The sequence below is a fragment of the Populus trichocarpa genome, chromosome 16, assembly GCF_000002775.5.
Source record: "Populus trichocarpa isolate Nisqually-1 chromosome 16, P.trichocarpa_v4.1, whole genome shotgun sequence".
In the NCBI taxonomy this organism is placed as follows: domain Eukaryota; kingdom Viridiplantae; phylum Streptophyta; class Magnoliopsida; order Malpighiales; family Salicaceae; genus Populus; species Populus trichocarpa.
The window spans coordinates 5,412,168-5,435,702 of NC_037300.2; the positions used below are offsets into that span (position 1 = coordinate 5,412,168).

Here is a 23,535-nt window from a genome sequence, read left to right on the forward strand (position 1 = left end):
AATTGTAATTTGTGCAAAGAAATTTAATAATTAAATAGAATCAGTACTAGTGAATCATATTATTACGATGCAGTAATTGTTATAGTTGTGAGTTGAAAAAAATTATTTTATAAAAAGCATTTTTATTTGAGGTTAGTTTAAAAAAAATAGGTGTTTGGTTAAAACTATGGTTGAAATTGAAGTTGAACAAAAAATACTTTAATGTGTTTGGTTAAATTAATACTTTTTAAATTAAAGTTATAAAATAATTAATATATATATATATATATTAATATTGAAGGTTTTTAATTTAAATATTGTGGATTTAACTACTGCTATTACATCATGAAATAAATAATACTTATATCAAATATTTTTTATTGTTCTATTAAACTACCTACAATTTCATGACGTACGAAATCCATCCGGACTACAGCTTCTTTGGTTTCTAAAGCGCGCAACAACATCAAATAAAATATCATCATGAATAAAATTGGGATTGCGATCAAATTCTGTAAATGCTACATCATCAAGCGATCTCCTTCTAATTTTTTGAATAAAACACAATTAAAAATAAAATTAAAAATTGAAATTGATCTAGGGGCCAAATTAAAAAAAAAAAGAATTTTCCGTGAATAAGGGCCTGATTGCAAGATATCATAATTCCAGTGGCCAAATTGAAGAATGACCGCTTCAGCTCAAAACGGCGTCGTTTCAAAGCAAACTGTTCATCTCCTTCATCCCGATTTAGCGGAAACGACAGCAGATCGTGGTAACATCCTTCTCGCCCCACGATGCATGCCATTACCGAGGCACGGACGAAGAATGAAAACAAAGGGAAAGAAAACAGAAAGGACCCCAAGGATAAACAGAGGACGAACAAAAACAAGAACAGGGGGACAGACACAAAGTGGACACACAGAACACAGGAAGTGAATGATACACATAGAAAGCGAAAGGGAGGACGAGCAAACACAAGAGAACAACAGGAAAGAAAAAAAAAAGACCCAGGGAAGGAAGATCGTAGAGTAAGCGAAGGAAAAACAGAAACAGATAGAGGAAAGCACTGGCCAGCCAACGCAAGAGCACCAGCTTTGCCTCCAAGTATACCAACCCCCTCGACTCTCCCCCTTTGAACAACAGATCAGAAAAGAAACACAAGCGAACAAACACAGACGAAGAAGAAAAAAAAACGAAGGACCAAAACCAGTAGAGAGAGAGAGGACAAACCAGAACAAAAAAAGAAAGTAACAGAATAGAAAGAATCAAAGAAAAAGAAAACTAAAGGAAGAACAAGAGGCATTGTCCAGAGTGCACCATATTCATTTGCTTCATCTTTAGCACGGGTAAACTTATTCTCTTTCCCAATCATAACAATTGACACTGTACACATAAGTTAACAGTCTTCTTACAAAAGTGAACAACTTATTTTGTATGGAGGCAAAGAGAAGCAGCATGAAACTGCTATTTGCTGACTTGCGTTCAAAACGCAAAACATGGTGGGTCCTTCATGAAATAAATCACGTTTCCTCCGTTACCAAACACTTGTTTTCTGTGGTTTGCTTCAAAAGCAGAAGCAACCACAGAAACAAACACCCACTATGATTTGTTAAACTATAATTCCATTCATGTTTAAGTCTATATATAAAGTCTAAATTTGCATTTTTTTTATGATTATAATTATTTAATCAGAAGAGTTATCATCCGAAGAAGAATGACACATATGGGTGTCTACGTTATAGCTATTAGATAAACATTAAATAAAAAAACAAAATATCTATAAATGGGTATCTCGAGGTGTCGACAAAATAAACATTAATCTCATTCTTTTAATTAATAGCTTTTTTATCATTTTATAATTTTTTTTTATAATTTTATTATTCAATCAAAATATATACGTTATCATCTTTTATTTTAAAGTTGGTCCTTATTATTTTGAATGTTATTTTTTTAGATTCTTTTGAAAAATTGATTTTTTTTTCAATTTCATCATTTGATATAGGGTTTGTTAGAAATTTAGCTCCGTGTGTTTTTCTCGATGTGGTGATTTTGGTTTCATGATCCAAGTCACGAGTTTGAAAAATTAATCGGGGTTAACAACAATTCTTTTTACACTATTTGTTTTCAATTTCATCTTTCCATGTTGGGTTTTTTGGGATTCAATTATCCATTTCATCCGAGTCAAGAGTTTGACGGGTTGGCTCGGGCTTATTCAGGTTATGTTTTTTTTTTAATTTTTTTTTGTTTCATCCTTCAACATTAAGATGTTTTAGATTTGACCTTTGTAATTTTATCTGGTTTACCTTCTAATAGGTTGTCTCATTCTCATGATTTGAGTCGTGATATTTGGTGGTCTTCCTAGTTTGTTGTTTTTTCAGGTCCTTTTTGTTATTTGTTAATTAATGTTTTTTGTTTGGCACGCGGTGTAGCACTGGCTTTTAAGTTAACTTTTCTCTTCTTTTTGTGTTTGTCTCTTTCTTTAAGGTGAAAATAAGACACCACAGTTACTTCCTAAGCACCGTAAAACTTTTCATGTAGCTATGAGTTGAATTGAAGTTTTTTTAAAGTAAAAAAAAATATCCAGATTGAAGAAAAAAATTGATATTTTTATTAAACTCGTCTAGTAGGTCAATTTTAAAATCTTCTAACCCGATTCCTTATCTAACTCGGGTTTAAAATTAAACTATGTGAAAATTATTCTAATGTGACCTAATTGACTTGGTAAATTCAAAAGTAACATAGACTATAAGTAAAAAAGCGCAATTTTACTTTATTTTTTTAAGATGATGTTTTTTTTTTTAATATTAAAATGGCGACATAGTGGATTGACATGAGCTTTATGGTTTAACACGTCAAACCTGTAATCTTGGTCATTGGGTTTGGTAACTTTAGTTTTTTTTTTAAAAACAAATTATGATAACAAAACTAGACATTTATAAAATCAAGTACAAATTAAATATTAGGATATTTGTTTGAGATTTTGAGAATCTCATATTACGTAAGCAAATCGAAATGAATTATGAAAACAAGTTCAAAATCAACCAAATATTAAAGAAAAAAAAACTCAATACAAATCTAATATTGAAGTATTAAATTAGAAAACAAAATGAAAGAAAAAATAGTGAGGGACTTATTTTAGTGATTATATGAAGAGTATTCAGATTTCAACATTTAAAATAGACCATTTCATGGATATATAAAAGTGAGGGACTTATTGTGTGCATATATATATATATATATATATATATAAACTATGTTCTTAACCTTATATTCATTTTTCATGGATTTTACTCTTGTATAATTTATTTTTTGGATTCTATCCTTTTATTATGTGTTTCATTACAGTTTCTATCATTTTATCTAATTTTATTAAATCATATGATACTGATAAAAAAAGGTACACTATTAATATCACTATTTAAAAAATAAAGCTACTTGTGTAAAAATTAAAAAAAATGAATTGAAAAACCCCAACCAATGGAAATTTATCATCAAATTAAAAAAAAAATTTAGTTACAAATACTAAAAATATTATACATGAAAAAAAGATATAAAAAAGAGAAATTCAAAAGATATAATGTAATAAAAAAAGAAGAAGAAAAAATAACTAAACTAACAAGTTGTATTATTTATACAAAAAAACTAACTCGTATATGTTTTATTTCAAACACACAATTAATCATAAAAGGATAAATTTATGATTCGTGGTTTTATTTATAATAATTTATTTTATTAAATGCTAATTTTTTATTAGTTTGAATATTTTTTTCTAAACTAATTTTAAATATTTGATATATAAAAATATTTGTAACTAAATTCTGATTTTCTTAATTTGCATAATTCATAAAAAAAAAAGAGAATAGAAGGACAAAAATCACAATCAACCCTTTTAAGTGCCAAAACAGCAAGTATTGTATTTATTTTTTTGGTGTTTGAGAACATGGTTGAAATATTATTTATTTAAAAGTTAATTTTTTTATTTAAAATTAATGTTTTGGATGTTTTTTTTATTGTATTAATATGTTGGATTCAAAAATAAATTTTAAAAAATAAAAAATATATTATTTTAATATATTTTAAAATAAAAAATATTTTAAAATATAAATTCATATACAGTCAAATATTAGTGGCTATCTCAGTCGAATTTATTTGAAGATAAATGAGATAGGGACTGAACGAGTTAATGGTAGAGTTCAGAGCCACTTGCTGTGACTGTAGATTTCAGCCTTCTCTTTCTCAAGAGTCTTTTCTTTCAATTTCATAAATGTACTTGCCTCGCCGGATCAATTAAAAGGAGTAAATGTGGTCTGGTTTCAAGAAAGGGTCAAATCCATGGACCAAAGCAAGGGAATCTTCATGCTAGTGGAAACATAACGAGTCTTCTTTTTATAACAACTACGCTCCTACCTATCTCCATTTGTCATATGATTAAGATGGTGATTACTTAACCATCTAGGTGGTGGTCCAGTGATAAGAGTTTAGAGTCAAGAGGTTTGCTCCCTCTGTAGTCTCAGGTTCGAGCCTTGTGGTTGCTCATATGATGGCCACTAGAGACTTACATGGTCGTTAACTTCAGGGTCCGTGGAATTAGTTGAGGTGCGCGTAAGCTGGCCCGGACACCCACGTTAAACTAAAAAAAAAAAAAAAAGATGGTGATTACTTGTTAAAATATTTTTTATTTTAAAATATATTAAATTAAATTTTTATATTTTTTTAAAATTATTTTTAATATCAGTACATCAAGATTTTAAAATATCCAAAATATATTAATTTAAAATTAATAAAAATAAAAAATAAAAAATAATTTTTAAAAATACTTTCCAACCGTAATATCAAACACTATCAAAGTTATTATTGCAACCAATAAAACAATAAAAAAAAGATGGTTTTTTATTTAGAATTATATTAAAATAATAATTTTTTAAAAATTATTTTTAATATTAGTATATTAAAATAATTTAAAAACATTAAAAATAAAAAAATTAATTTTTTTAATAATATTTTTAAAATACAAAAATAAATATGTCCTAATCAAAACTGTAAAAAGAAAAGTAGATTGTACTTGCATTTCTGTGGTTCTTAGGATGTTTTGCAAGGATGCTCCTTCCAATGACTCTATTATTTGCCTCGGATCATGTTTAAGTGGACAGAATCATCATCTTTATCAAATCATCTTGTTGCCTTTGCTTCGATAATGGGGGACACCTTTCCCTTTCTGGAGTTAGTCAACAGTAGCACCACTGCTTCAAATTATCCGAGCTACTAAAATTTTATTTTAAATTAAATTTTTTATATTTTATATGTATTGATATTAAAAATAAATTTTAAAAAATAAAAAAATATTATTTTAATATACATTAAAATAAAAAATACTTTAAAAATAAACCATAGAAGCACTAGATACTAACAAAATCTCAGCTGTGCTGTGGACAATAATGAGCTTGGGATTATAGGAAAAGCTTTAATGGTGAAAATGCTGGAAAAAATAATAATTCAAGTCCATAAACTAATGATTCAATGAAAAGTTTCTGTTGCAAGTTTAACAAGTTTTTGCAAGTCCAATCCGAAGACATTACTATGCAAAGATATTTCTTCTTAGCTTCTAGTTCTTTGAGTCTTTCTTCCACGTTTACATTAAATACCAATTTAAGGACAAATGCATGTGGGAGCACAGAAATAACCTAACATATTGTGTGGTTCTTAAACTCATCACATTATTACAATAAATAAATTAATTAAAGGAGCTAAGTTTTTTTGTGTAGCCTTTCTATGTAGCGTAGCGTAGTGTGTGAGGAGAATCATTGTAGATTTTTTTTATTTCTCTTAACAATTACCTTGATATTAAGAGTAAAATCATCTTTTAAAAGAAATTCAAATGTTATTTATAGAATGATCAAGGATAATTTTATCCTTCAACTTTATAAATACACAATAAAAATACTCCTTTTCCCTTGAAATCTGAAAAAAAAAAGGGTCTTTCATTAAAGTTTTTTTTTGTCATTTTCTTTTTATTTGCACAGTAAAATAACATTTAAACCATTAGCTGCCCAGAAATTTGACCTTGTAGAGAGGAGTTTATTTATCTTAACAATTTGTTTGGACAGTAAAATTACATATTTAACCTTTAACTTTCAAATTTTAAGAATGAACTCGGAGGGTATTTTATAGATTACATATTTTTTGGGGTCATATTTAACCTTGTGGATTGGTATTTTTGTCTTTGTGCCTTGGTTGTTTTGTAATAATGATATGCCCTTGAACTCTTTTTTGTAATTTTTCTTATTAAAATATTAATAAACCAGTAAAATATGTTGACGCGTGCCACACACGTGTCGGCGTGTGAGGACAATTACGGTGGCAAAAAAATCCCAATCGCCGTCTCATCCGATGCGCAAGGTTGTGGTGAAACTGTTGGGGTGACGCGTTTGGCAAGACAAGCGGCGGTTTGGCGGCGATGAGTTTTTTTCTCCTGCTCTTCATTTCTCTCTCCTGGGCCTTGATATTAGTGCCAAGCCTTTAAAAATTTAGTTGTGTCCTCCACTTTGTATTTGTTTTGGGTTTGATTCTTATTTTTTTTATTTCTATTTGTTTTGATTTTAATGTTTCTTGAAGTTTATTTTTTTCAATTTCATCCCTTTCCGCATTTAATTTAATTTATTTTTTGTATCCAATCTGGTTCTCATTCTTTTGGTTGCTATTTTTTTATCCTTTGCGTTTATGTTATTTTTTCAATTTCGTGCTTTAGAATCTTAATTCATTTTTTTTTTCAAATTTTGGTTCTCATTTTTTTCATCACTATTTTTCTATCATTTTCTTCATTTATTTTGTTTTCAATTTAATCCCTGATGAGTTTCTTTCAATTATTTTCGGTGCAAGATTTAGTCCTCATTGTTTATTTTTTTTTATTTTTTATTTTTTATAATTGAGAATTTTGCTTTGTAGTTTTTTCGTGCCTGTCTTTTACAGGGTAGTCCCATTCTCATGACTCGGTTCACCAGTTTCAATGATTTACTTGGGTCGAGTTTGGTATTTTTTTAAAAATCCTTTTTAGAATTTGTTTGTTTGTTTGTTTTCTTTATCATTTGATATTGACTTAATGGGCCTTAACCTTTGTGATTTGTTCAACTTTTCTTTTTGTGGGGTTATCTCCATCTTATATCTCGGGTCGCAAGTTAGTCGAGTTAATAAGGGCTGACTCTGTTTTTTTAAAAATTTATTTTTTATTCGGTTCTATCCTTTACCATTAAATTATTGACCATTGAGCGTTGTCATTTTTCACCTTCCTTTAAGTAGGGTTATCCCGGGTGTAAGATGGTCAAGCATCTCAGCATCCCCTCCACGAATAAGCAGTGTGTCTAGCTTGATGGTGGTCAGAGTGGCGCGTGTAGCTTTTTGTTTTTTGTTTTTTTGTTTTTTTTTTCTTCTCTCCTACTTGATTTTCGTGATGGCCTTAAAAAAATCAAATCAGCCCTTAAGATTTGTTAAACTTAAGATTTCATCCTTATTCTATTCATTATAATTTTTAAAATTTAAAATAATTTATGGAATTAAGAGGTTTTTTTAATTTCATCATTGTTTTCTTTATTGCATTTTTTTTTATTAAGAATAATTTATTAAATTAATATTATTTTTAATTTCACCTCCAATAGATATTTTCACCTAAGAGATTTGCTTTCTATTCTTTTTATTACTATATTTTTAGATAGATTTTGCAATTGTTTGATTTTTTTTTTTGTAATTTCATCATTTTTTTGTTTTTTTCATGGTAAATCTAATTTTTTTTTATTATTGTATTTTTTTTAATCATGCAAGGTTTTCTTAGATTGAATTTTTTTATTTCATCCTCCAATATTTTTAAGTGAACGAGTGTTTAGCTTGTTAGTTGAGTCTGAGTCTAGAATAACTATTTACATGTTTAAAAGATTGACTCCGTATTACATATTATTTCATCCTCCAACATCAATTTTTTTTATTGAGTTATCATAGTATAATATCTCGAGTCATGGATTCAGCAGGTTTATCAAGTTTAGCTTAACCTTTTTTTCATTGCTTTTTAATATTTTTAGATCTCAAGTATTATAATCTTGAATTTTTTTCTTTTTAAAAAAATGGACGACATCGTAGCGCAGACCACGCACATAATAATATGAAAATCATGAAGCGATGCCTTGTTTGACTAAGATGAGACAATGATAAACGGTTGAAAAACTGAAGATCGAAAGGCTCTTTAAACAGAAATTCCAAGATGTGAGGTCCTTCGACACTCTTTTCCCTTGTAAATGGAAACATTTTGACTTGGTGCATCACCTGTGGGACTTGCTGATAATAAAGAAGTACTGTCAATCAAGAACAAAAGAGTAGTTTGAAAAACGATTCACTTATCACCATGAAGGCAATGCAACCCCATTGCTTAAGCTTTGCCCCTCAATGGCATGCCCCTATTGCTCAATCTCTCTCTCTCTCTCTGATATATTATTCCAGATGTTTCCTTCGTAAAATATAAAAGAAATGATGAAGAAAAATCGCCTCCCAACTAGTAGTGGCTCATCCAGTCTAAGGGGTCCTAAGAGGTACCAACAAGTTTTTGGGGTCCTTTTGGATGATCACAGAGAGACAGGTGCGTGGCGTAGGGCACCCATGTCCCATTAGTAAGAAACCAAGGAGGCTAACCACAGATTATAACCCTTGAAACTTATCGAGCAGTTCACATGTTAATGCTAGCAAGGTTTATTCATAAAGAATAGGTATAAAAGAAACACACCAGCACTCATCTGATTGAATATCTAGATTAAAATCCCAAAAACCTTGGAAAGTTCAAATGATCGACCCTAATCTTTAAAGAATTCTAAGCCCTAGGTACTTGTTGGTCGAGCATGACCCAGTAATAAATGGGTCCATCATAGGTCTAGAGTCTCGAAGTTTTCCGGACTGACTTAGAAGTTGGGCTAATGTTTGCAAAGGTCAATTGTTGAAGTCCATGAACCCAATGATGCAGGTTTTTTTTTATTATTATTATCAACTGCCTAGGTAATTTGGTGAGCTATGGTGTTTGGAAACACGATTAAAATTGTATATTTTAAAAAATTTAATTTTTTATATTTTAAAATTATTTTTGATATTAATATTAAAAATAATTTAAAAAAATATTATTTTAATATTTCTTTAAACAAAAAATATTTTAAATTACTACATGTGAGAATGTAATAGGAGAACCGTTTTAAAATCTTGCTAAGGTGGTAAGAAAAACATTGCGTGTGCAGTTAATTACTTGAAATTTGTATATAATTGATGATACTACACAATCTCTTCATTTCTTGTGAGAGAGCCAGAAAAGGCGAAATGGTTCATCATTGCAACGCTTTGGAAACAGTAGCTCAGGTTACTGCAGACCGTAACAAAACAATGCATTTAATGAAGAAAATCTGAGAAAATGACAGACACAAACATCAACACTCTTGTTTAGTCACAAATCTCATGGAAGTTATTTATTATTTTGGACAGTGAGTCTCATTCATGGGTCGCTCTCTAATCACCATCTTCAAAACAACATCATGTCATACTTTTCTGATGGTTTATTAAAAGTAATTTTTAAAATATTAATTTTTAAAATTTTTCTATATCCATATATCATTAAAAAAAAATTAATCAACAAAAAAATATTTTTTATTTTAAAAATTTTTTAGTATGGTTTTCAAAAAATTATTATTTTTTTATTTTAAGCTAAAATACTTTCTGGAAATGTCATATTATTTACTAATTATATCAAATTTAGTTTTCAAACTTTTAATTGCTATATATTTTGTTTAGATTTTTTTTTTCAATATCACTTCTTAAAATTTGATTTAATTTTATTTTTATTTCAACTTTGATTCTCGTTTTTATGATTGTTATTTGTTTTTTCTTATTATTTTTTTAATTAAAATTTTTTATCTATTAGATTTAGTCATTATTTTTTTTATTGTTATTTATTTTATTTGAAATAATTTATAATATTATAATTATTGTTTTTTATTTTATCATCTTTCAATTTTATTCTCATTTAACTTTTTAATTTGTAAGATTTGTTTCTTATTATTCTAATAAACTTGAAAAAAAATATTATATTATTTTCCAGCTCATTTTCCATAACATAGTCTAATACTAGAAAATATTTTTCAACTTATTTTTCATGATACTACTAAATATCAAAAAAATAATTCACTTTTCAAAAATTCTTTTCTCAAAAAAACTATTTTTTTTTAAAAAATTACTTTTTACCAAACAGCCTAAGAATACCACTATTTTCACCACCTTTCTTCTCAGCTTTATGATTTTTTTCATGACACTTGCAGTAGCTATCTTTATTGGTTTTTTTTATTTAAAAAAATATTAAATGATACATCAGCTTTGTTTTTTTAAAAACATACATTTGCCGGTGCATTTAGAGCTGCAGCAATGTCATCACACCAAACCTCAGTTGCTAGAGAAGCATCTCCGTTTGTTTCAGTAAAGACCTTAACCAAATTACTTCGGTAGAGACATTATCTACTGCGCTATATTTAGCCTCAGTGAAAGAGCGTGCCACCGAGGAAATAATAGGAGCCGGTGGCTTGGCCTTTTCCTGCATGGTGGATGGACAAAGAACCATGGAGTGATGGCGATCTTCATGCATGTGAAGGGACAACAGGTTGTGGAATGGACTATTCAGAGGATGATAATGACAAATCCACAAAGAGATTGATAACTGAAGGATTATAGATAACATTGCTAGAGAAAGGAGCTTGTAAGTCAATAATGGCGTTATCCTCGAATTAAGATGTGGGGTCCTGTGATGAACAAGTATCGGTTGGCAATGTCGGTGATCCAGAGATTTTCCCGCACTCGTAGTTTTATGGTAATATACATGATTTTGAATCAAATTATTGGAACGCGATGAAGTTTTTAGAAGCTATAGAAGCTATAGGGTTAAAATTTTATAGTCATAATAAATCAGGAAAGTCTTCGTATAAAGCCCATAAATTACTATTTAGAATTTGCTATATTTTACGAACATGTAAGGAGCTTATAAGAGCGCTAAAGAGAGTTTTGATTATAATATATATGTGGTGAAATATTTAATAATAAAATTTTGAATTAGGATTATTTTATTTTGTAGACTTCTGTGCTGGTCATTCTTGCCATTTTTTTTGTGATGTCTTCAATCTGCAGTTGATAAAGTGAGCCAAGGAGCCGAAGTAATAGATAGATAGTGCATAAAAAATCTTCAAGAAACTATAATATGGAGCTGGCGTGGGCATTCGATTGATTAAAAGAGCAGAAGTAGCGAAAGCATATGCCCAAAACAAAAAATTTGCATTCAGCCACACCATCTTGCCCATGAGTATGGGGACAAGAAATCCCATGATGAATTCCAAACTTCTGCAAGTAAGAATGAACATGCAAAACTCTACGCCCAATCTGATTATAAGCATTTAAGTTTCCTGTCAAATTGGCACTCTACGAAGGAGTGAAAGTAAGTAAGAACTTGTAACACATCAATCCTTTGATTAATAAGATATTGCCAAGAAAAATTGGTGCATTCATAAAAAAAAAAGAGCCAAGAAATTATAACGTTCTCCGATGAATGATAAAAAGGGTGGAGGACCCTAGAAATCAACATGAACTAAGGATAATGGTTCATTTGTAAGTGATCCTGTACCAGGTAGAGTAATCCTACTAAACTTCCCTAAGCAATATAAAGTACATTTTTGCTTAGATACTTTTAGGGAATTAGAACAAGGCAACTGGAAATTCTTGATAACAGATAAGACTGATGGAAATTGCAGACTTCCCAAACCCGCCTGCCAATCCTCCAAGCTGATTCTCACTCTGATGATGGTTTTTGCTCCTTGTTGAAGTGACGGTAGTGCGATCCAAGGAATTCGATAGATTCCATCTTCAGCTGGTCCTTTTCGTAAGGTTTTGTGGGTTCTCTCGTTCTTTATAGAAAAATAATTAGAAATAAATTGAAAAAAAGCCATCATCATCTCTAGTAAATCTATTAACAGAAAGCAATTGTTTTTGCATGTGGAACATGTAGGATATGTTTCAGATTGAGCTTTTGGAATCAGAAAGGAAAATGCTTATTTAACATGATTTATACACAAACCATTGCCATTACCAACCAAAACCTAATCCTTACCTTTGTACTCTTCAGAAATCTACAGACTTGCTAAGTCAGGAGTTTTGTGATGAGTAGCAGCAGTGTTTGGGAACCAGTCAGAAGTGTTGCTAGAAACTGCCATATTTTCCCCAGGGGTGTCATCGTGCTTGTCATGAGGCTTTCTGCACCACTTTGTAGCGTGATTGCGTAAGCCACTGAGATTTGACGAGATGACTTAAAGAACTAGCGATTGCCTTTAATGGTGGACTACTACTGTTGGGAAAATTTCATGTTCCTCTGATTTGTGGTGTGAACAGAATTGATGGATGGCTCTTGTCTTGCAACATTACCACCAGAATTGATAGAGGTTTTAGAGCTCTTGAGAAATATTTCATATGCAACTTACTGCCCCGATAGCTCATGAAAAGAGACATGATCCCTTCGAGTAGAAACAGCAGTGATGATAGGATGATACTCTAGAGGAAGCAATCAAAAACTATTGGCACTAAATTCAGCCTTACCAAGAGGCATACCTGCTGCAGCTAATTCATCAGCAATCAATTTTTCTTCCTTCTGGACTTGAGACGTGATTTTGTCTGCCAAGGTGAGCTCTTGCAATGTCAGATGTAACTGCACTTGCCGAGCACTGAAGCCTGAGCCGAAAGCTTGAAGAAAGAGCGTGCCAAACATCATAGGAATCGTCTAACCAACTGAGGAGGAGTTGATCTCACTGGAACTAGTTGGAAAATTCTAACTAGTTAAAAGGCACTGGAGTGGTGCCATCTATATGACTATTGAGCATGTAGCAGTTCAGTGTGAATTGTGTTCTTCAAGTCGGAAAGTTTATAGTATAGAGTCTGGTGGAAGAGTGTTAGCCACGACATAGAGTTGAAGGAAAAGATGTTGCGAACAAGATTTGAGTAGCAAACTAGAGTTTTGAGAGTTTGATGGTGAAGAAAAAACAGGATTTTTAAAAGGATAACTTTTCTTTCTTATATTATTTTGTTGACATAAATATATTATTGAAATAAATAATTTGATCTTTTTTAAATGGGTATGTGTATATGTTTTTTAAATTTAAATTTGATAATTCATATGTGAGACATTAATGGAAGTTGATGTCTCAAGATATCAATAGATTGTTAGTATATCTATAAATTATTTTTGGCTAGATAACAGTTTCAAGATTGTTCCTTAAATAAGTTAGGTTGTTAATCTCTTAACATTATAAAAATATTACGTCATAAAACCTAAGAAAAACTAAGGAAATGATATGAAAATCGAATTTATTTTACCAAAAATCAAGTGGCCCTCGATAGAGAACAGGACCAGGCTGCGTGGCTCATGCACAGGGCAATTACCAAAGCAAAATCGAAATCGACAGACACCAACTACTATACTGTTCGGTCAAGAATTTCGTAGGAATTAATCTTTTCTCGTGAAATGGAGTCATTATCTCACTAATTACCATGACAAAGCTTAGTTGTTTTCTTGTAAGAGATTTGTAGCGTAGCTTCTTTCAAGGTTTGGCAGGTCTAAGCCTGCAGAGTTTGTTTGTTTGTCTGTCTGAGACAATCATGAAAGTCCAGCGCAGCTCCCCTTGGTTTATTTTAAATATTAATTTGATTATTAAGTGCTACAATTACTGTTGTTTGTTTTAAACACTTTAAGATTTTCCATGAAAATTGGATATCATCTTTATCACTCTTAATTTTAATTTTATTTTAGATTTTCCTATTTTATATATTTTTATTTTTTTTATATATATAAAAAAATTAATTTATAAAATTATGGGCAAGGAAAAAAGTGAATGTATCGGAGTTTATCAATGATAGAGGAATTCAACCTAAACAAAGGTTTTTTTTCTTAAAACTTCTATTTTTTTTTTATTTTTCATAAGAAATTCTATAGAAATTATGGCTTATAAATAATCTGATTGTGATTTAAATATTATTGTTAAGGCTTCAATGTAGCGTTTCTATGATATTTTTGGATTTTAAATTTATATTATTAAAATATTTATCATTATTTATCAAGTGTTTTGAATAGATTATAATATTTTATAATCAATTTGAAAGATAAATACTTGATAACATACTTTAAAGATCATTTTGGCTAGGTTAAGTAAATCAAAAGTCTTAGTATTTTCTCTATCAATTAATTCATCTTACTATCATATTTTTGTTTAATTTCTATTTGCTTATCTATTAATTCTCTTACACGTATTCATCTATTTTGCACTTAATTTTAAATAATTTAGAGTTGGAATAACTTTAATAGCTAATAGATAGATATATAGTATATTTGCTATTGAAATTTTGCATCACAAAGACTAGGAAACAAACACTAGCGATGAAGATTGTTTACCAAAAACTCTTATATCAATTTCTTATTTTAATTTTAAGAAATATAGCTCAACGAGTCAGGTTCTGAGTTTGTTTTATAAAGATCACCCGTTCGAGTCTCACAAACTTTATGATTATTAGAGACTTATATAGTTATTAACTTCAGAATCCGTATGATTAGTTGAGGTACGTGTAAGCTGAATCAGATATCTATATTAATCTAAATTTTTTTTTTCATTTAATTTACACGCACGCGTGCACATATATAGGATTTTGAGCAATTAAAATTCATAGCTATTAAATTCATAACGAATCATTTGGAGACACTTGACTCTATGGACAACATTTCCCTTAGGTAATGCAAACTTTTCCTCGAGAACTGCGATCTTATTAATAAAGGATTTCGAAACTTCAGGGAGAAAACAAGGCAAGAAGTTTTGGATCCATTTGGGATAAATCCTATTGCTAGACTTTGCAAATAGAAGAACAAACACACACTAGTAAGTAAGTATATCTATATTGTAACCATCTAGGTAGTGGCCAGTGATAAGAGCTTGAGACCAAGAAGTACCATCTAGGTGGTGGTCCAGTGATAAGAGTTTGGGACCAAGATGTTTGCTCTCTCTGTGGTCTCAGGTTCGAGCCCTGTAATTGCTCATATGATGGCCACTAGAGGCTTACATGGTCGTTAACTTCAGGGCCCGTGAGATTAGTCGAGGTGCGTGCAAGCTGGTCCGGACACCCACGTTAAACTAAAAAAAAGTATATTTATATTGTATCTTGCGAGCAATATTACAACTGTATTAGAACCGTAGATTATTATTAATGTAAAACCTAACCCTTCCACCATTAAATTAGCATTATCTCCACGTTGCTTGTCGTGAAATTATGTTTAAATAGCCATGGCACAAGGCTTAGAAGCTTCAGCACCGAGGCAAGAACTTAACATCAGCTATAAATAAGAGCAAGTGATTAAGCATGCATTGGAAATCTATCAGAGATAGGTTAAAATAGTTTGCTTAAAGAAATGTTTTGTAGTCAGTGTACAAAGAGGCGAGTCAAACTCACTCTCCATGAACTCTTCTTAAATAACTTAAATTAAGTTGATTAGAACACATTATCAATTGCTGGTAACATGAAAGTTAGGCAACCCGTTTGCGCATTTGATCAAAATTGAACGATTGCTTCCAAGTGATTTCTAGGGAAATAGTACTTGAAGTCCTGATCTAACTAAAAACCAACATGCTTCCACAGTCTGTAATTACATATATTACAATAAATACTGAAAGATATGGGATTTTCACGGTGACAATCCAAAATTCTAATTTTTTATTTTTGTCTTTAAACCTTTTTATTTCTTCAATTATAGCCTTTTATGCCCAAACTAATAACCAATTTGTTTTTAATAAGGTACAAAATTGAAACAAATGGGATCAAAGTGTAAATTAAGGAGAAAACTAACAGCCAATCTAAAGTCAGAGAATTTTTTTTTTCATCCTCATATATCTTCGTACTTTTCATTTTCTTCTTTGACAATCCCTATATTTTCTAAATATTTTTATTTTGGTTCAGAATCTTATTTTGCTAACATTTCAATCCCTAAATTAGAAAGAGATAAAAGAAACTTACCAGAAAATAATAAGAAGAGAAAAGATTGTAGGTTTGATCACTTTTTAGCAATGAAAGTCTTCACTCTTATTGTCAATAGATTCAATTCAATAAGAAAAGTTTGATGATAGTTGTTTGAAATCTTAATTTTATCTAGAGAAATAGATAAAGAAAAAAAATTCAGTTCGATTTTCTATTTTTAAATTACATTTAAAAAAACCTGTATATTTAAATTTTTGTTTTGAATTTTTTTTTACAACCAACATCATAATGCTCGTAGGTAGCTAGAAAATTACTATTTTCTGCCTGTAGTCAAGAAATAACCAAGAGTCCACGCTCCTTTCTTTTTGTTAGACTAGTAAAGACCCGATGATAGTATTGGGCTACATGTCCTTTTTAATTAACAATCATAGAGAATAGCTATACATAATTTATAATTCTCCCAAATTAGTGCAAATCAATTCAAGTTGTTTTTTATTAATTGTTTTTGCCCATAAAAGAAGAAGAAGATTGAGGCTGTTGTAGACTTTTGGGGAAGTTTACAAGGTATTAAGCATGTAATTAAGCACCTTAATCCAATTTGGAAAGATCCCATAAGCAAGCTGTAATATCTCAAGGGACCCGTTGGCACCACTCTTTCTGTCACTGATAATAACATTGTCCCTCACTCGGTTGCAGGACGACTATGGCCTCTTGTTTTTTCTCTCAGCATTTTGTTTGCTTGAGAGAAAGAGGATTCAAAATCTTATGGGCATTATCTTTTTTTCTGATAAGATTTGTATGCATGCATGCCTACAAATCTTGTTCGTTATTTTGAAATCATGAGGAACCTTTAATTTGTTCTTATCTGAATTCATCTAGCCCCATTAATTACAAGACTGAATTGCAGGCATGATTTTTTTATTTTGTTTTCTAGTAAAAGCTATTTCCAATTGTTTGATTCTCAGACTACATGGGTACATGGAACTACAAATATTTCATGTTCAAGAGATCGTAAATGTCTTTAATAGAACGACCAATTACATCTTTCACTTTGATTAATTGCTGATCTCTTACGATGGAAAATGTAAGTATTTCCCTCTATTAATACGTACTCTCTTTAAACGGAGTGTTTTGATTTGAATAAGGAATCTAGACGGACATAGCAGAGATATTTAATAGTGTGGTAGTAGTTGTTTTTTTTAAAAATATATCAAAATATTTTTTATATTTTTTAAAATTATTTTTGATATCAGTATGTTAAAATGATCTGAAAAACACAAAAAATATTAATTTGAAAAGTTAGAATTTTTTTTTTCAAAAACATTTTTAAAATATAAAAACAAACAGGGACTAAGATACCAACATTAGCGCTATGGAATCTCAATAAGTTTTTTAGAATATAGTTGGATTTTATGAACTTTAAGTTTTGAATTAAACATTTTTGGCATAAATATATTATAGAGTTAGTAGCTTTCAATCAAAAGAAGAAAAATCACATGGGAAGACACATGAAATACAAGCATATTTGAAACACATAGCGTTGTAGGCTCAATATTTGTGCTCTTATTATTATAGGGACGAAAATGCTGCAGATGCCAAGGATAAGAGTGTGAGAAACACGCCAAAATTCTGTGCTGGAATTGTACCTATCAATCGATAATGACCATCTAATTTAAAACCAACGGCTATGAATTATCATCAACCCCATCTGTCAGTGCTTTCAATGGCCGATCTTGCTCGTCAAAGTGGTTACACGTGCGTGTCTGTGATTTATGTTGCATGGTATCACCTCTCATGGTCAATTTTTAAATATACCTACTCATTTATTATACTCTGCTACTCGCTGGAAATCAGCCCAAGAACATTTATAACACAATGCCGTTGAAGAAAGCTCCTTCAATATAATAGGGGTTCATTTCCCAAACAAATTCATTAATTAAAAGCTTATTCATGCTTTATTTTTACGTTAAAATCGTGTTTTTAAAAAACTTTATTTTTTTTATTTTTAATTAATTTTTAAATCGTTTTAATATACTCATATAAAATTTTTTAAAAAATAAAAAAATTATTTTAATAAATTTCTTAATAAAAAATAATTTAAAAAGCAATATTTACCATTACGTTATTTTTTTAAACATTAAACTATTAATTTAATCGAAAGAAAGAAAGTGAACTTGGGATTAAAAGTAAGGTAACTTTATAATTAACACTTCTTGTTTTTTTTTTTTTTTTTTTTGAGAAATCTTGTAAAGTAATTTCAAAATCGAAATAGTTTTATATATATCAATGTGTAAACGTAAATCGTTTGTTCTGTGCTATATATATATATATATAAAAAAAAACCAAATATAATTTTCCATAAATAGCAAGAGCAAGTTAGAATCCCTTGGGTAGTTTCTATTCACCGAGAGAAAAGTGATATCAACCCTAACAGTATCTTTCCATGATGGCTCGTTCAAGCTTTCTACACATGTGCACCCTAACCAGAGAGAGGGAGAGAGCATGGAATTTGTTTTAATATTAATTGCTCCACACAAATTTAACAAAATATGAAACAGAAACTTATATACGAGAAGTAATTAAGAAGCATCATCTATTAATTAATACTTTTTAATCTCATTTTCAGCTTCTAATGAAGTTAAACAAGGACTGATTATATCAACTTCATTTCCTAACGAGGATACACAACAAGGAGTAGAAGACGAATCATCAGAAGATGCAGAAGAAGTGTAAAATGACAAAGGAGAAGAAGGAGAATCATGATGATGTTGCGTAGTACTAGCAGTAGTGATAGTACTTGAAGAAGAAGAAGAAGAAGCAATAGCAAGACCAACAAGCAAATCTACAAAAGCACCAATGATGTACCCATGATTGCTCTTTCCATTCACCTTCAAGTAGCAAGACAAAAGCTCTTCAAGACCTTCCCAGTCTGTTAATCCATGAGCCTCAACCATCTCCTCCATTGACTTCTTGAAATCCAAATAAGGGTCTCGAGAATCCATTGACAATACCACACTTTCTTTAAATGGAAACTCACCACCTGCCTTAGCTTCTTCCAAGATTGAGTTTGTCTCCCCTGGTTTAAAGAACAGCCTCTCTGACCTCAAGCCTTTGATCACTGTCTCTATAGACTCACCAGCTCCTGACTGATCATCTGATGCTGTTGAGAAGCTAGCTGACTCACAGGAGTTGGTGAACCATGACTCAGGTGAAGTACTGTCCACCACATCAGTGTTAGTAGCATCTAAGAAACCTGGGTTAATGGTCTTGAGCATTCCACCACTTGTTCTAAAACTAAAAGAGAGGGTTCTTGGTTGCTGACAATAGGCAGGCCAAGGCCATAAAGCTCTTGATGAGTGATCCGTATTTGCATTATTCTTGGAGAGAAAAGGGAGCTTCATTTTCTTGCCCACCAACTCGTTTGTTCTTGGTTTTTGCCTAAAATGTATTGCTTAAGAGGGAAATGTTATAAGTTGGTTCAAAAGAGTTTTGGCGGTGAGAATGTAAATTTTTTGAAAGGTTCTTTATGGGTTTATAATTCAGAGAGGCAGGATTATGAGAGCAGATTTTGAAGAAGTGGTCATGAATAATTAAGGAGAATAAATGCAGAGAGGAGAGTAGAGAAGGAGGGAAAGGGGAGCTGGTTGGAGAGGCTGGTGGGGACTATCACACTTTCTTTTTTGTGTATTAAATTTTTGGGCTTTTGAAGTAAATGTCGTTCAGTTGAAGTCATTGAATATTATCGTACTTTTTTTTTTATTATTATTATTATTAAATAGAGTTATCTACTGCTATATTTCTCTGTCACAAACTCTTCCTTTTCTAGGTTCTTGTAGTTCAATTACGTGACCTAGCTAAGCTTTGTTGTTTTCTTGTGTAAAAACTTGAATATATTTGAATGTTGAAAGTTTTCAAATAGTCTAATAAATTACCACAAGTATGTATATGATAATTGCTGAGGGGTAGAATAAATCATTAAATTAATTACACTACCAGAATTTTAAATTTACTACTGAATATTTTATCGGTAGTTAGACACTTACAACATGTTTGGGAACGCGGTGCAAACCGCATTCCCAAAAAATTTTAATTTGTTTTTGCTAAAATTTAATATGATTTGTACGTTTTGGATCGTTTTGATGTGCTGATGTCAAAAATAAGTTTTAAAAAATAAAATAAAAATCATTGGCATGCATTTCGGCACAAAAAGTTATCTGAAAAGCAACCACTACCACACTGCCAAGCACCCTCTTAGTCTGTCAGGACGACTTTTACCGACAGGCTAACAGATAATTACTGTTCATTAAAAAAACTTTTCGCGATGATTCCTGTTTAATCTGTAATTCCATTGGTAAAATAATTATAGATGGATTTATAGATGAAATAAGCGCGTTAAACAAAAAATTTACTCGATTCATTTCGTCAGTATATCCCTATGTGAATATGGCATATCATCGACAAAAAGACTATATGTAATTCCATCGATGATTTTTTTAATATTACTAACGGAATTAAACAGTTGGTGATTAAAAAGTGACACTGACATTTGCAATAATTCTTTTCCAACTCTCCGGAATATACTAATGAACTTAATTTGTCGGTAAGAGCATCACTAATGTTTTAAAAATATATATATTTTTAAAATCTATTAAATAGAGTGGAAAATAATTAAAATAAAATAAAAATATTCATTACAAATTTAAAAATTTATCAGTTCAAATATAATTCATTTGAGCATGAGTAGGAGGAGAGACCGTGGGGCCAATAAGAGGGAGCACATGTACCACTTATCTGTGATTTTAACTCTATGTATAATCGGAAGAGTTCGATAATCTCAACATTAAGTTGTTATGTTTTAGCAGCAAGATAAGTCATCTGAGCTTCAACTTGTTGGTTTAAATGATGATAAATTATGCGAATCCAACAAAAATATACACCCAAAACTTGATACAGAAGGATGATTATTGCAATATCATACAAGTGCGACAAAATAGAGACTCCACTTGGGACTTACTTGTTGCCTAAGATTTGTTGTATGTCTGATTGTTGTGTTTTAGTTTGGTTGGTCTATGCATTTATTGTCAACATGCATTTTATATACAAAGCTCATGCATTGTATATTAGTTATGGATTAATGCTTTCATGCATCACATGCTTTAATTTTTTAGAGCACACATGTTTTTTGGTTAGGTGGAGGGATTAATGGTTTACCATATGATTATTTGTAAAGGTTGTGGCTCGTAAAACACCAAACTCAGATCTGAGTGCTTGTTTAGTAATGGTAGGCATACATGCCTTAACTGTTTCTTGCAATGACCCCATATTGTCCTTACGAGGACTATCACTAGGCAGATTTGAGACACTTTTGAGATCATATAGAAAACCTACTCATGCTCACTTAATAAATAGAACCTATCCTTAAGGTGTATGTACCATCTATAAATTGTATCAAAGAAAGCCTGGCATGTATCATCTAGAATTCTAGGATTTTTGGGTGGCAAAAGGTTATTAAATAGATTCTATAAGAGTCTAAGCAATTATAAATCAACTAAGATGGATATCAATTCCCTCGTTAGTGTAATGATGACATCAAGTTCACAAATCTATAAATGGCGACCATTGTCACTCTCGAAGGGTGAACTTATATTTAATTTACCTTTTATTTTTCAAAAACATCTCATATTTATTTACTTTTCAAGTTTGCTTGGTTTTTATTTACAAGCGAAATATAGGTCCACCCCTACAAGCCAAAACCTTAAAATCCACAAACACTAAACTTAGAAAAAAGGTTCATAGAGAATGAAGAAATGACACAATTGGAAGCCCAACAAAGGGAGATAAAAAACATGAAGGGTGATATTGTTAAGCTCACTTGTTTGCTCAAACAAATCTTGAGATCTAGACCTAAAGAAGGAACTTCTACTCAGCCTGTAGTTACCGCCCAACCTGTACCTAAACAAGCAGTTCCCTTCACTTTCATTCCATAGAGTTTGGAGGCAATTAGCACCTTGCTAGAGGCCCAGTTTACTACATCTTTTTCATTTTCTTAGTCAGCACCAATTGTAGACCTGAATGTTGAAACCCATATGGCAAAGGTGATAAAAAAAACAAGGATTTTGATAAGTTGTCTTCTATTTTGATAGGAGAGATTAAAGGCAATTAAAAGATCTAATCTGTATGATCTAGTGAAAGCCGCTGAAATGTTCTTGACTCTAAACATGGTGGTCTTTAAGAAGTTCAAAGTGCCAAAATTTGCTAAATATACTTGTACGCAATACCCAATAACTCATATGAATAAGATGACAAAAGTCATCCGTGATGAGAAACTCATAATCCATTTTTTCCAGGAAAGCTTGGGTGGTGTTGCTCTAAGTTGGTACATGCGGTTGGATAACACTAAGATTAAAAGATTGAAAGATCTAATGAATGCCTTTATCAATTAGTATAAATTTAATATGGATATTGCACCTGATAGAATGAACCATCAAGATATAAAAATGGGCGACAAAGAATATATATTGAAGGATGCTTAGATGTAACATATAATAGCTACTTAAGTAAATCCTCCACTGCTAGAAAAGAAGATGGTTAACTTATTTACCAACATGTTGAAGACACCATACTTTGAGTTCCTAGTTAGAAGTGCAGCCTAACACTTTACTGACTTAGTGATTATGGTTTAAATGATTGAACAAGCTATCAAAGCAAGAAAAATAAAAGGTTTATCCATGAGTTCTAGAGTCAGGTGGAAAATGAATGATAATGGCCGTCAATTAAGGTAAAAGGGAACAAGTCAAATTTATAAATGATAATGGTACCTATTATATTGTCACCAGATCATCTTTAATGTTGCACCCAACATCGTGATGACCTTTATGTTTCTAGAAAAAAGAACAGATATCTGACATGTTCTTAGAGGGGAAAATGTCTGGTTTAAGGAGTTGTCACCTAGTATTATGGTCATTAGAAACCATAACTGATTAACAGATATTCTATGGTACACGACTGGTTACGCAAAAGAAAAGATAATATCACCTCTTAAGTGTTTTACCTGAGGTACGCTGCATTGCTTGTTTTGTCTTGAATTCTTATCCTTTTATTATTTAAAAGTTTAGAGTCACTACCTGTTGTTTTGGTCACTAGGAATCTTAACTTGTGTATAACTACTGAATAAGAAGACTGATTGTGTATATGAAAAATAATATCACCCATAATACACCATACCTAGAGTAAGTTGCACTACTTATTTGTCTATTTATTACTAAATCGCTATTGTGTTTTTCTAGCTATTGGTCTGTCTATTAGTTAAAACATATTCGTCTTTATGAGGTGTATCAGGGTTTTATATGCCAAACTTAGCAATTTTAAAGTTAAAATATATTTTATTATATTATAGTTTTTTCTTTCCTTTAATACCACGAATAAGTTCGTAATTTTCAAATGTTAAAAGTAAAGAAAAGAAGAGATAAAAGGGAGTTATTTTATTTATTGTGGGCTTAA

At 30.7% G+C, this 23,535-nt stretch overlaps 1 protein-coding gene and 1 long non-coding RNA gene across 2 annotated transcripts; both read right to left on the reverse strand.

The window, feature by feature from the left end:
* Positions 1–11,515: 11,515 nt before the first annotated feature.
* LOC18106186 (uncharacterized) lies at positions 11,516–13,142 on the reverse strand. The gene is made up of 2 exons (XR_002978270.2): positions 12,140–13,142; positions 11,516–11,936 (listed from the first exon to the last, which is right to left on the reverse strand). It is a non-coding gene; the product is annotated as an uncharacterized LOC18106186 (long non-coding RNA).
* A 5,493-nt stretch (positions 13,143–18,635) lies between these two features.
* On the reverse strand, positions 18,636–19,436 carry LOC7469960 (transcription repressor OFP13). Its single transcript, XM_002323362.3, has one exon. The coding sequence runs from the start codon at positions 19,434–19,436 to the stop codon at positions 18,636–18,638; it is 801 nt and encodes a 266-aa protein (XP_002323398.2).
* Positions 19,437–23,535: the final 4,099 nt, after the last annotated feature.

Excerpts from the sequence above, each read along its gene's own strand:
- LOC7469960 (XM_002323362.3), bottom strand. The coding sequence starts at position 19,436 with ATGAAGCTCCCTTTTCTCTCCAAGAATAATGCAAATACGGATCACTCA.